This window comes from Armigeres subalbatus, chromosome 1 (genome assembly GCF_024139115.2).
Source record: "Armigeres subalbatus isolate Guangzhou_Male chromosome 1, GZ_Asu_2, whole genome shotgun sequence".
Taxonomy (NCBI): Eukaryota; Metazoa; Arthropoda; class Insecta; order Diptera; family Culicidae; genus Armigeres; species Armigeres subalbatus.
The window spans coordinates 137,576,247-137,591,205 of NC_085139.1; the positions used below are offsets into that span (position 1 = coordinate 137,576,247).

General features: G+C 39.4%; 1 protein-coding gene across 1 annotated transcript; it reads right to left on the reverse strand.

Moving 5' to 3' along the window:
* Positions 1 to 670: 670 nt before the first annotated feature.
* Positions 671 to 2,017, reverse strand: LOC134206585 (uncharacterized). The gene has a single exon (XM_062682309.1). The coding sequence runs from the start codon at positions 2,015 to 2,017 to the stop codon at positions 671 to 673; it is 1,347 nt and encodes a 448-aa protein (XP_062538293.1).
* Between the last annotated feature and the right edge of the window lie 12,942 nt (positions 2,018 to 14,959).

Consider the following 14,959-nt stretch of genomic DNA (forward strand, 5'->3'; position numbering starts at 1 on the left):
AGAATTTTATGAGATATTTAATTAAGTACGGACCTCTACAATTAGCTTTTTAAAAAAGACATTTATTCACTTAACGGGAGAATTACATTACAATCAAGGTCCTATCTGTTTTAAGTCTAAATTAGAACTGAGCTCTCTGAATAAAAATTGGTTAACTGTCCCTACTGTTCGATGGACTGATTAATTGCTGCGTAAGGCCTTTGGTGTCGTCGTCGTTGTTGCCACCTTGGTTCTGCTGCGTCGGGAGTCCAAGGTGCATTCGGTTCGCTGTGTTGCTAGGGTCGCTGTGGATGTCGGTCATTCACTTGCTGCGTCAGCAATACCAAGGCTATTTATTTGGTGCATCATGAATAGCGCATCCGGTGCTATAGTCGTTGATATCCATAATATCCAAACTTGATTTGATGCGTCAGGGATGGCGCATCCGGTATTGTTGTAGTCGATATCCAATAATGTCCATAACTTCCCCCGCCTAAGATTGAGCCGTCTCGGGTCAACTTTTCATGAAGAGCCAGGTGTTTGGATGCGAATGAAGTCTCGGATGCCTCGTACTTCTCTGGTTATGTAAATGAAAATAGAAATAATGATCATAGATATGATGATTATGCTTCCAATGTTAATTGAACTATTTTGCTGATTTGTAGTTTCCAGAAGGCTGATTCTATGCCGATTATTTGTAATTGTTGCATCTCCTCAACGGGTCCATTTGTGTTGATGATCTGTTGACTTCAACGAAGTGAAGTGGTATAACATCCAGCTTGGAATTAAAAAATGTTATGTAGAATGATCCTGTTAGGTTTTTTGGTCCGTAACCGCAACTGTTTTGAAGAGTAAGTGGTTTGATTATGTTCTTTAGTAAGATCCCATTGTTTTCCAAGGGCTTTATTTCTGGTGATTTGAGGCTGGTGCTGATAAATGGGCATCTGCCTGGGTTTCCTCGCAATATCTTGTGGTAACATTCGTTCTCTGTAACGTTAACCAGATACTGACTGTTGCATAAAAGGTTGTCTTCGACGTGAGTACATTTCTCATTTGTCAGAAATGATTCAGTCTCGCTGGTTATGGCGTACGTTCCGTTTATCTGGATGACTTTTCCATCAATTGGAATTGTTTCAAGTCGGATTAATTGATAATTTCCGATTTTAAATTTTGGGATTTTTACCAAGAGGATAATAGATGAACCATTATGGAAGGCAGATGGTTCCAAGTATTCGTAAGCTTGATCATAGCTGTTGACTTCGATTCCGTCTGCTGTTAAGAGATGTATGGCGAATTCGAGTTCGGTAGGATATAGAAATGCTTTCGATATCACGCCTAGCTTAGAAAGTTGGATGGACTCAAAGATGATATCAAGTTGATAGCGAACGTTATACATGTTAAAGATGATGTTTTGAAGATGCAGCATGTGTTGCCAGTCTATTGCCCTATCTAGATTTAGCCTAGCTTGTTTAATGAACCTGTTTATTTCTGATGCTTGTATATATGCTTGTTTGGTCAAGTTATTCAATCGTTTTTCAAAAAGTTCGTTAATTTTAATCTGTTCGTTATTTTCCGTGATTAAAACGTTGTTTGAATTTTTCAATGTATCAATTTGGTTACTCAGGGTTTTGAAATCCTGACTATCAAGGTTACCTGTGATGGATTTAACTATTGACCCTAGAATTTCAATGCTACGCTTGTGTTTCTGTCTTGGGATTAAATTCTGAAAAACTACGCTAGCTTGTCTAAGTTTCTGTCTCAAAAGTTGAGTAATTTCTACGGTTTGTGGATTTTGTTCTAGCTCATTAATGATTAACTCGTATTGATTTAAAACTATTTGAAAAGCAGAAAGTTTGAATTCATGTATCAAAGTATGATAACCTTCTCTAATGAAAACTTTACCCATTTTCAAAGCGAATAAACCTGGATGGTTGCTAAGGTCTGTTATTTCTAAGCGTTGTGTAGGGTTAGGAATAAGAAAACATGATAAAGGGATGCCTAAGCATGTTAGCATGATGGTTAGACCAATGGGTGACATCATTTCCCGTGTGAAATATGCTAGAAAGAAATGAAGAAAAAAAAAATGGTTTATTAATACTTTAGTTAAGCTTTCTTTTTCGTTTGAGTTTTGATTTGTGAATTTTTCTGTGGCTTGTATCGATGACGGTAGTCTCCTTGTTTTCTGAGACTTTGTTTTCCCTATACCTCTCCTGGTGCTTGAGATTGTTTCTTTTGCGCTCATAAATCGTTTCATTATCAAGGAAATGGTCGGGGTCTTCCCTATTTTTGTTGACTTTGTCCAAGAATTTGATTTTGTCCTCTTTTTGTCTGGCCGCGTACACTCTGAATAGAGCTTCCTTCTGCTCGATCCTTTCGTTAAGATCCTCTGGGATTGGGTCCTCGTTTCTTACGCCAAAAAATAATTCCTTTGGTGTCAATTTTGTCTGAGAATGAATAGAATCGTTGTAAATTGAAGCGGCAAGATTTATTTTTGTTGTTTCGGCTAGATCTTTCGTGGATTCTTTAATTGACAAAATGTTGTGGAGTTCCCTTAGCGTTCTATGGACAATTTCCACGGTTCCGTTCGAGGAAGATTGTCCAACGCTTGTGTGGTGGTATTCTACGTTGTTTTCTTCAAGGAACTCTTTCAGGGTTGTGGAGGTGAACGATGCTTCTTGATCCATGACTAATAGAGAGGGCTTTCCTAAAGTAGAGAAGAAGTGTGTTATTGCCTTGAGAATATGTACGGTGTTCCGTGATTTTACGGGAAATTCCATGGTAAGTCTGGAAAACTTGTCACAAAGTGTTAGGTAATGTTTGTTGTGTATGATAAAAATATCCATGTGAACAATTTCCAACGGTCTTTTAGGAGTTGCAGTCAGTTTAAACTTTTGTTTATATGGATGTCTTTCGTACTTAGCTTTTTGACAAAGCTTACAGATGTTGATGAATTTCGTAATCTTGCTTTTCATTCCTGTGAAAAAGTATGTACGGGAAATGTGTGATTTGGTTTCGTTAATTCCTCTGTGATTGTTATTGTGTTGAGTCCGAATAATTTGATCTTGTTCTAATTCGTCGGTAATGTCCTCTAGTTTTTTCTGAGTCCAAAAAATTTTAAATGATTTTGCTCTTGAAAAATAATTTTTGTATACAACTTGCAGGCTTGTTAATATCTCTTCGCTACAATAGAGTCCAGTTGAGCATTTTGTTGAAGCGTACTCTTTTAAAATGTTTATCAATATCGCTGGGCTAAAATTGATTTTTTTTATAATAGTTCTGTGGTAGTTTCTAAACAAGGTAAGAGATTCTCGGCTGTCTTCGTTCGCTTTTTCCAGAATAATTTGGTTCCGAAATTCGTTCAAAGGTCTTAGCGATGATGGAATGAATTCGTTATCGTCAGTGTCGGCGGAATGTTGGGTCATGTTATCGCTGTCATCATTAGCCGAATTTGCATTTACCTCTGGTTTTTCATCCTGGTTTGCTTCTGTTTCCGGGTTCATACGGGATAGTGCGTCCGCATTGGTGTTGAGGGTGCCCTTTTTATATTTGATATCGAATTCATACTCTTCGAGAGCCAGCTTCCAATGAAGGAGTCTCCTGTTCAAATCATTTTTCTGCCGGAGCCACACAAGTGGTTTGTGATCCGTGCGGATTTCAAAGTGGTTTCCAAAGATATAGGGTCTGAAATGTTTTGTTCCCCAAACAATAGCTAATAACTCTTTTTCGGTAGCTGAATAATTGCATTCTGCATCATTCAGTGTCCTGGATGCGTAAGCAATAGGGTGTTCTTTACCATCTTCAAATTTTTGGGACAAAACAGCTCCCAATGCAAAGTCACTTGCATCCGTTTCCAAAACAAATTTCTTGTTAAAGTCTGGATATTTTAGAATAGGATCTGTTGTCAGTAAGTGCCTGCAATCATTGAAGCAGCTAATAAACTCTTCATTATGGACGATTTTTACGTCCTTTTTCAAACACTTTGTCAACGGTTTCGTAAATTTAGCAAAATCACGAATAAATTTCCTATAATAACCAAGTAGTCCTAAAAAGCCTTTTATCTGGGTAGTGGTTTTTGGAAGTGGCCAGTTGATGATTTTCTCAATTTTATTGGGATTAGGTTTGATGCCATCCTGGGTTATTATATGACCTAAGAATTCACATTCTTTTTGAAGAAACTCGCACTTGTCGAATTGGATTTTGAGATTGGCTTGAGTAAGTCTATGAAGTACTTTGTTCAGATTATCAAGGTGTTGTTGTAAAGAGCTTCCGAATATGATAATGTCATCTAGATAGACTAGGCAACAATTCCCGATTAGATTACCGAGTATATGATTCATCACGCGCTGGAAAGTAGCTGGCGCGTTTTTAAGTCCAAATGGCATGCGAATGAACTCATAATGACCTTTATCGGTGCTAAAAGCGGTTTTTTGTCTGTCTTTAGGGTGCACTTCTATTTGATGAAACCCAGATTTGAGGTCCAACGTAGTGAAGTAATTGCTGCGACCAAGTCTATCAAGAATTTCTTCGATGCGTGGAATCGGGAACTTATCATCCACAGTCTTCTCATTTAATTTCCGGTAGTCTATTACAACACGCCATTTTTTCTTACCACTAGCATCAAGTTTCTTTGGAACAATCCATATTGGAGATGTCCAAGGAGAAATGGAATTTTGGATGATACCATCTGCCAGCATTTCGTTGATTTCTCGCTTAACTTTTCAAAAGGTCCTAAGTAACATTTTTTTCATGAATTAATTTGAATAGCGCAATGAACAGACCAATATGAAAACTTTTGATTGCAGTACTCAAATTAATTCATGAAAAAAATGTTACTTAGGACCTTTTGAAAAGTTAAGCGAGATTTGTTTCTCGACTTCAGCTTCATGAATATGGGGGTACCTGTAGGTTTTTGTATGGACTGGAATGTCGTCCGTGGTCTTAATATGGTGTTGAATTGCAGAAGTGCAAGACAATTTTTCAGATTCTTCGTGGAAAATTCCGGAATTTTTGGAAAGGATTTTCAAGAGCGCAAGTCTCTCTTCTTGATTAAGATGCTGAAGTCTAATAAGTTTTTCTAATTCTGAGTTGGATATACGAGAAGTTTGTTGGGTTGGATTGGAATTAAAGTTATTAATTTCAGCAACATCATTCACTCCTGAGGTTTTTGCAGGCTTTGTCCAGTTAAAAGTAACAGATTCACCGAAATTTCTTATAAAAACTTTCGCAAAGCCGTTTTCAGCGTGATACAGGCCTGATGGAATTACGGCGTTACTTATTTTAATATCTTCGGATAGGTAGACATTGCCATTCTGCTGTGAGACTGGAATCCTTATAATTTCTGCTGAGTTTTCGGTAAGTGTGATTTGTGGGGGGCCCAACTTCCTTATTAGCATGGTTATAGTTTTGTGAGGGAGAATTAGTTTATGATTATTCATGTCGATCAGCGCCTCAAAATCAGATAAAGATTCGTATCCAAGAATACCATCGAAAAATGTATGAAATTTAAGGAGGTAGAAGGTTGCTTTTCGGTTTAGGTCAAAAAGAGTTGTGACAAATTTTTTATCTGCTATATGTTTTCCTGAACTGTTCGAAATATTTAAGGCTCTACAATTTTGTTGTTTGTTTTTTGGAATAAAACTTGGCGAAATGAAGTTTTTGTTTGAACCACTGTCTATAAGAATTTTGGCATCTTTTCCAAACAGTTTTATAATGACATATGGAAGACCGTTAATAGCGTTCACGTCTGCGTGTCTGGAGGGAGGGGGATCTGAAAATTTACATCCGATTCCAATAATTCGTCTTCGGAGTGGCTTTCTTCCTCTGGTTCCTCCGGACTTTCGTGTTCTGCATCGTGATTATAAACTCTGTTCTGATTGGAACGCAATGATGGGTCAATTTCCATAGGGCTCACTTTTTGCCTATCAGACATCGGTCTTTGGAATCGTGTGCTATTATTTCTATTCTCTTGCTTAGGAAACGTTTTGCTGAAAATCTTACTACTATGACTCGGGATGTTATTTTGGTGTGTAAATTTCTTCGTTGTTTCTGCACACTGAAATCTGCACAAGAATGCGTATGCTGTTTCTAAATCGTTCGGTTGCGCAGTTTGCGCGTATCCGAAGTATGGTTTTGCAAACCATTGATAAATGCGGCTAAACATTCTTGCTCAATAAATTCATTAATCGCTTCCCAGTGGGTAGCGTATTTTTCGTTCTTTTGCCAATGATTTGATGTTCACCATCATTTCTTTAGCTTTCTTGAAATACTTATGAAGAGAGTCCATCATCTTCATATTCCAGATTTGTGTCTGGTATGTGGCTATGGTATTTTATCATCAAAGCTACCCAACAACACTGTTGCAGCCTCATCTAAAGTCTGAGGGTTGCCGTTGGAGCAGAGTGTGTCTCTGGCTTCTCCAATAATTTTAATGATTGCATATTTTCCATTTTGTTGCAATATTTCAATGCTTTCACTTTTGGAAAAGGATTGAATTTGCTCATAAAAATTAAATTTATTTAGGATTACTTACGGTTCTCTCGTTCCTAAAGGTTTGAAAACCACCGCTTCTTGTGAAGTTTCTGCTCGGCTGGCACAAGTCTCCTACGTGTTGAGGGATGGCGATGAAGGATCCTGTTCACGGACCGTCTTTGCCGGCTAGTCGATGTCACGGATTGGACACTAAATCACTGATAGTCTATTATTCGGAATATTTCTGCGCGTAGGGTTTTCCGTTTAGTTCACTTTACAATGTTCTGGTCACGGGTTGGACAATAAATCACTGAAAGTCTTTCACTCGGAATATTTCTACGCGACGGGTTTTTCCGTTTAATTCACTTTTCAATGTTCTAGTCATTCACTGCACTTGAAACGTGGGACGAGCCGTACGACTGCGCCAATTAAGTACGGACCTCTATAATTAGCTTTTTATAAAAGACATTTATTCACTTAACGGGAGAATCACATTACAATCAAGGTCCTATCTGTTTTAAGTCTAAATTAGAACTGAGCTCTCTGAATAAAAATTGGTTAACTGTCCCTACTGTTCGATGGACTGATTAATTGCTGCGTAAGGCCTTTGGTGTCGTCGTCGTTGTTGCCACCTTGGTTCTGCTGCGGTTCGGTTCGCTGTGTTGCTAGGGTCGCTGTGGATGTCGGTCATTCACTTGCTGCGTCAGGAATACCAAGGCTATTTATTTGGTGCATCATGAATAGCGCATCCGGTGCTATAGTCGTTGATATCCATAATATCCAAACTTGATTTGATGCGTCAGGGATGGCGCATCCGGTATTGTTGTAGTCGATATCCAATAATGTCCATAACTATTGCTTCCAACGACTGCGAATCAAAATTCTATGAACCTCCTTCCAAATAAGTTTATTTCTTGGCGAAAGTTATAAAATTCCTAACGAGAAAGTATTTATGAGTAGTTAGGCTTTCATCTAAATTCATCTTACTTCTAGTGATTCTGCTGTTTTCAGAGTACAAAATTTCACCTATTGACGGTACAGCATCACAGTAAATATGCTTGCAAGTATGAACCCGTGGGAACCGTGGGAACCTATTCATGTACAGGCTTTAGGATTATGTTTTAGATTATACTAAGTTTGGCTCACCTTTTCAAAGCTGCGGCTAGTAGACAGCAAATATAACTTGTTAAGTATTCACCTAGTTCTGCTAGTAGTTCACTTTCTAGGTTAAGAAAATACATAGGATAAGAATATGATTGCACTTTACACTTAATTCTCACCTTTTACAGTTATATGTAGTACTTAAGTATATATAATTAGCGTATAAGCAATACTAGATATAGAGAGTAGTTTTAAGAGAGTAGTTTAAGCAAATTTAGTAATTTAACACTTGCCAACAATTTACTTCAGACCTTGTGGTTTGTTTTGTCTTTATTACTCTTTGTGATATCTATCGCGCGACGATCCCTTGCATGTCGGCGGCGGGTGTGGTTGACTTCAACCATCAGTTGATAGATTGACAGTCGGGACAGATGCTCAACTTATCGACGGGGTGCAACCAAGAAGTACTGTATTTCATTGTTTTGCGATAGGATGAATATATGTTCAGTGATATGGAAAACGGCACAATTCCCCTATAATACAACCATCTCCACTTCTCAAGATTTTAGACCGCTGCTGTTCTCGACGGGTAAATACATTTAAAATTGCAAAACAAAAACATGAATCTCGAAAATGCTACGCAAGAGCCAGAACTGAACAACTGCAATTCGGAAAACATCACTTAGAAAGTCATGGTGCACACACACACATTTACCTGATGTTTTAGCGATAGAAATAGACCAATACAGGAATCTACTGAAACGACTGAAGCGCAAGTTTCGCGAGGGTAACGCATATCAAGAGAGAATCATAAGAATGTGTGCAGCAGAAACACCAATTGAAGTAAGTGATTGATATTATGCAAGCCCCTAGCTCTTCAATTACTGCCCAGATAGTAAAATCTGTAAGGAGAATGGTGTAAAGTGCACAACAGATCGGTCGCGGTCAGGGCCGGATTTATGGGGGGGCCGGGGGGGGCCATGGCCCCGGGCCCCCACAAATCTTATGTACCAAAACCAACATTTTTTGTACATTTTGGGGCCCCCACATACCGTCGGCCCCGGGGCCCCCTTCCGGCTAAATCCGGTCCTGGTCGCGGTACACAGCACGAGCAAGCATGCAAGAGCGTTATAGTATCGTGCGCGTGCTGAACGGGTAATTATTTATGTACTCATTATGATTATGATTTTTTTTTTTCAATTTATTCTCAATATTTTTATTATAATAGAAAACGGTGTAGATGAGCAAAAGTTTATGCCGTGAAAAGTCGTACCACGAAATGGTCCATACCGCGAAAAGTTATTACTCAGAACGGTTCATACCCCGAAGCAAAAGAAAATCCGCAAATTGGTTTTCGGTGAAATAGTATACAACCCTTAAAACCGCCGGACAATTTTCCTGAAGTGTGAGGCTACCTTAAGGCAATGTTATAAATAGGAGGGAAGGGTAACGCCTAATTAAATGGATGCGTCTGCTCGGCACAAGGCGAAAGGAGTAGATAATTCCTTATTTAAAAGAAAGCCTCTTCCCGGTATAAGGCGAAGGCAGAAATAACACCAGTAAAAGACGAAAACGAAGGTGTTCCAGAAACAAGATGAACATAATTGATGACGACCAAACTGTAGAACGACAACCAAGCTGAAAGTCAGCAAAGCTGTTTGGACAGGACAACATCTCGCTTCTCAAACTTGTAAGTGAGCTACTGCATCAATCGATTCACCAGATAAGGAACGATGGAGAACCGCCCACTGACTTACGGTTTAGATGTTTAGCATGCGGATAGTTCTTGATAAATTCCGGGAGTACAACTCAAAAGCAGTCAACGATTTAGTGAAAATAAATAAGTTGTGGCACAAAATATCTGAGCATGGTTTCCCGGCGAAACTAATTAGGCTGATAGCTTCAAAGGGCCGAACTTGGCTATTTCTGATATACTCTGTTGTAGTAAATGTTTCGTTTCACCAACTACACTGGTTTGACATTCATTGAACCAGTACTCTGGCCGCTAGGCCGATGCAAATTAGACGTTAGTCACGCGAATAGGAGTGACACAAGCAATCCTAAACTTTTGAATCGACTGCTTAACGGGTGACATCGATATCGTTGGATTTGATCGCAGTAAAGGGTTTTTTTTCTCACTGAAGAGGAAGAGGAAGAGGACGAGGATTACGAGAATTGGCCACTCGATACGTAAGTATCGAATAACTCTCGCGCTTAGTTTCATCGAGGCGTAACTGTTCTGATTGATAAATATAGCTACAACCGTGATTATTGATTCTGGTGCAAGATACAATCATTTTTTATCACACCAACCCATTAAATCATCGACAAACTAGCGCAATTCGGTACAATAATAAAAAGAAAACATCGACGAAGAGAAATCGATCAATACAGTTACGCCCCTATGAAACTAAGCGCGAGAACTGTCATTTTTATTATTTCACGCATGCTGCGACGCAGCAAAGCTGAAATTATAAAAATGACAGTTGTGCGTTCCTTCCGTATCGAGTGGTGTGCCCCTGAAAACGCGAGTACTTTGAAATTTGGATTCCGTGAGGAGTGCCCTTAAGAAAAGGTAAATGGTAGCGGGAAGGTTCAGACGTTAAGAAAGGCAGACCGTGAAGATTTCGTGATTTGTGAGTGAAATGTACTGCGTATAACACTCGGTAGGAACAAGAAAATGGTGTGTGGTTAAAATGTACGAAGTTCGAGCTAAATTAAATGGTCACCTATTTTTTTACCCAAGATTTCGTTTAGTGGATTTAATTGATCGCAAATTATATCGAATATCCCCCAACCCCATAACTGAGGATACGTATATATAGGATGAAGGATATACGTATGAATTAATATGAAATTATTGCCGTTTTCCTTATGCGAACAAAATATTACAAGTCAGTCAAAAAGCAGCTTGGTGCGGTTTGGCTGAACCCCGATCAAATATGCAAATAAAATATAGTGTATATATATAAAATATACAATATTGCAGGTTTCAGTGCGTTGGAACATGCTGCGAATGCTGGAAAATTAAACAAAGAACCGGATAGACGACCTCGTGGAATGTCACAAACACGTTTGCTACACGTAGTGGAATCGGACCTAGGGAACCTAAACTTTCGACTTTAACTGGAATTAACTTATAACACTATTCTAGTATTGCCGATACCATTTTGAAAAATCGTTTTAAGTACACAGGGAAAATCAAACAGTAGGAAGGTTGTTCGATTTATATCGTCGCCAAAATTATCCTCCACTTTCTGATTCTAATTCTATCATGTAAATGTACTTCTAAGTTTTGCAGCTTAAAGTTTTTGGTCGATTGGCCCGTTATGAATTTATAAGAGCAAAATTCATATCTTTGTCTCAAACCGTACATAATACAACAGAAGATGCTCTATTAGACAATTTCGTTATGTGGTTGGTATCTCCGCCACCAACCATCGTGTATGTAACCAGGAATAGAACAAATTTCTCGTATATGTAAGTTGGTGTGAGCATATTCAAAATTGTTGCCTCTGTTGATGATACCCGTCACTAAAGGCAGAATAATGCAGTATAGAGCATATCCGGCGTATGAACTACGTCTACATCATCATACTTAGTGGGGTATAAGATCCTTTTTCAAACCAGTTCAAACATGTTTTGATACCGATATGTTGCCTCTCATAGATTACAATAAGAATATTCACATTACTGCTTATTATTTTTATTTAATATGTGTTGTCATAGCGTATACCTAATTGATTCGAACTGTTATAAAGCACGAAAATCCGATCCAGAACTTGAAGCAAGCTTCTTAATCAATGTCAATCAAACAATCCAATTTATCTGGCATGAAAATTAGACTTTGAATTAAATTATTCTAAATTCGCATACGAAACTGTTGTTTTGTCACGCCAATTTAAGGCACATGCGACCAACTGAATGGCTACCCTAGAAACTGATCAGAAGACAGACTGCTTGCACTTTGCACAGCCTTTGGTTTTTGTTTCCGCTCGACTTCCAATGTTGTGTCTTGTTTTATATGTAAGCAATCCCGGCTACCAACCAGAGCGTATCTCCGGGTCGGACGGGGTATCCATTTTCGTACACAAACAGCATCCGTTCCCATACATGGGACGAGAAGCCAACCTTCACGCGAGTCTTATAAATATGAATTAGATTCATCCTATTATGGTTGTGCTTGCGTACAATGTGTGTACGATGGGAGCCGTCGCCTGCAGAAAGGGATTTACAAAGACAAGATAAACTGGAGACCTTGGGCTTTGACAATCTGCAGCAAGGAATGCAAATGCATTATTAGCAAGGTACACAAAAGTCACAAACAACATGGTTGAGAAGGACGATTTAAGAATAGCTTTGCGCAATCGAGGATGAACATATGAGGGTATTCATGTTGAGAGAGGATGTCTTCGAATTTGGTATCTTTGTGGAAGTAAAGCGTCACAAATTCGCACTGGGGCAAATACCACGTGAAACACAACGAAATCGTACTAAGCAAAACCATGCTGAAGGTGGTTGGATTTGATTTGTAATTAATGGGGCAGCCCTCACTTCGGCACACATGAGGCTTCCCTTTTCAATACCTCAGGATCGGTATACGCGCTTGATTCTTCTGCGACCAAGAACTCTTTTGTACAACGTTTAGCAATTTTCACCCACTATATTCAATTCTGCACACACGTACCTTCTCTCCCACATTCTAAGCTAACTTCCTCTTACCTTCTCCACACTTCTTGCTCTATTCGATTTTTGGCGGGCTCGTTCAACGTTTTGCTACAGCAACTGTCCTGCTCCTTTTTGCTTGTCCTTCGATCTGGTTCGGTGCACTGATCATTTGACAGTGTCCTTGCTTTTCCCAGTCGCCTGGTTCTTCACACCCTGCGAATCACGGAAAAGATTGACGGCGTCACGAAGCTCAGGGCCAAAAGGGCGGCGCCTACGGGAAACAGTGACCGTGACGATCGGAACTAGCCTCTTTAGGGTGTTCTGCAACAGCGATTAGTGTAACTCACGTATTCGGGAACTCGTGGCCGGGACGATTAATAGTTACTGAACGTTCAGGGGCTAGGGCTACCGGAACTGTCACTTACAACTCCGAGGGTAAAACCACGATAAAAAGATGCTACAGATGGTGGTGAATAGCGGAACTGTCTGTAGTGTGCCTGCATCTTTTCCGGTGGGTGATGGCTGGTTGTGATGCTTAGCGCATATTCAAATTTGTTCTTGGTTTTGTTCCATCAGAATGCATGAATCTAACACATCTCGAAATAACGGCACACCACTTGTTACAGATGCTTGACCTAATCTACACCGTACCAGCAAATGTTGGATTTTTTCACAATTCTGTATGGACACGGCAAATATTTCCGTCCATCGTCGTAGGGGCTAAATCCAACGAAAGCAAGAACTCCGCTATAGCAGAACGATTCTCCTGAACTTATGATTTTGTATGGATGAGCTATGCAAAAAAAAGTGTCTCCTCTATTGGATTTCGAGACTATGACGAAAGGACGAAAATGCCAGCGTTAATCCTATCCAGCCTCGCAAGTTTTTTACAGAACTTGGCAGAAACAAAATAACTAGATTCGTATAAAAAACTCAAAGATGCAGCCCAATCGGGTTGTACGCAAAAATGACGTAGGACTACCCGTTGAGGTTGAATGATCTGCAGCAACTACGCCGACGACCACCATCAATGCGATGGTTCCGCTTTCTGCGGAATTCCAATCAAAATGGCTCGCGTGCGCCGGATATCAGCTTTCTTGTATGACTGAAGATTAGATTCAAACCCGCAAGTTGCTTGATTTTGATGTCTGTCCTTGCGATGCATGTACGTGATTGAATGGTTTACCTATTTCTAAACTTTTTATCAATTATCAATAATAATTAGTAAAAATCAGTGTTTTCAGATAAATACAAAGAAGCGTTGACTTATCCTTGATCGAATTGTCCAAAAAAAATGGAAATCCTTCGAAAAATAGCTGATGATATATTGAAGTTCAAAGTCTATCATATTTTCGTGACGGTCACCGATTTTCGCAATCACAAAGTGTGCTCCATATAGAAAAGACAGACGTTGTCCTACGTCAAATTTACTCAAAACATTGTCATTTCACTTTGTTTTAATGAATACAATTTTTTTTGAAAATTTTAAATTGTAAATAATTTCTTCTACGGAAAGTGAACTTTTCTGGCAAGATTGTTTGGTATTGTTTCTATTAGTCATCTTTCCGATCCACCATTTTATACAAAAGAAGGCTATGATCCGAAATGGATTTTCTTCAAAGCGTAACACTTAATCATTTGGCAACGAATAAAAGTTGCCTTTAATATGATATCGTCAAACGTACTGAAAACCGTTACGATTGAATTACTTGATCATCTAAGTCCGTGAACACAGGACAAATCGCAGGTTAGCCACATGGACATTTTGGAGCCCCTTGGATTTTGGATCTAATGTTTATAGAAATTAGGATCATATGCTTATTAGCTATTGTAACCGTTCGGAGAATGTTCTCGAGGTTTTACTAATTCGATGGCTTAAGCGCCACTCTCGAAGAGAGAACACTGGTCATCTTTGATTTGCCCGACGTTTTAGAGACTATGTCGCTCAGGAAAACTCTCGAGCGGTTCGCGGAACAATGGTAACAAATCTCGTAACGCATGCCCTTACTTCGACTCGTTATCCGTACGAAACATAGGGAACTCAGAGGGAATGTTCGCTCATCCGAGCAATAAAACGTAACGAAACGTAATTAAGTTTAATGAATGTGTTTTATTGCCAACTGGTTTTAAACGTAACCGGAACTCAACCTAATTCATTCAAAATTTTCTGTATTTTAGAGCATTCATTCGTACTGGACGCGACTAAATAATGTACGGAACGGGAAAGAGCAAAACATGGTCATGTAACAAAAGCTCTTCACGTACCTGCGCAGGATTTTTGACTTGATACCGGCGGGAACTATGAGGCTTCGATGTCTTGACGATGGCGACGGTTTCCTCGATGATGGCGGTAACGCGATGGCGGCCACCGGCGGGTCCGTACTGCGATTTAGCGCACGATATTATACAGACAGATTGGTCAATTTCGATGGAGTTTGCTTTATCGTATACTATACACTGTCAAAGAGGTAAAACAGTGTAGGTCCAACAAAATGGCGCCTTTTGTCAAACCTTTTTGAATTTCACGTAAACATAAGCTTCTCAACAGATTTTTTTATAAGAGAAATTGACAGTTTGTAAGAAAATTGTAAATCGGCATAACAACAAAATCATCAAGAAGATCGGAAAGGCATCGGCATTGCTTACCTATCCGGTTCACCGAGCGAGGAGTGGTTTGCCCTCTACCCTTTGGTTAGGATCGAGGTTCGTGGCGTGTAATTGGCGACACGCAGAAAGACGAACC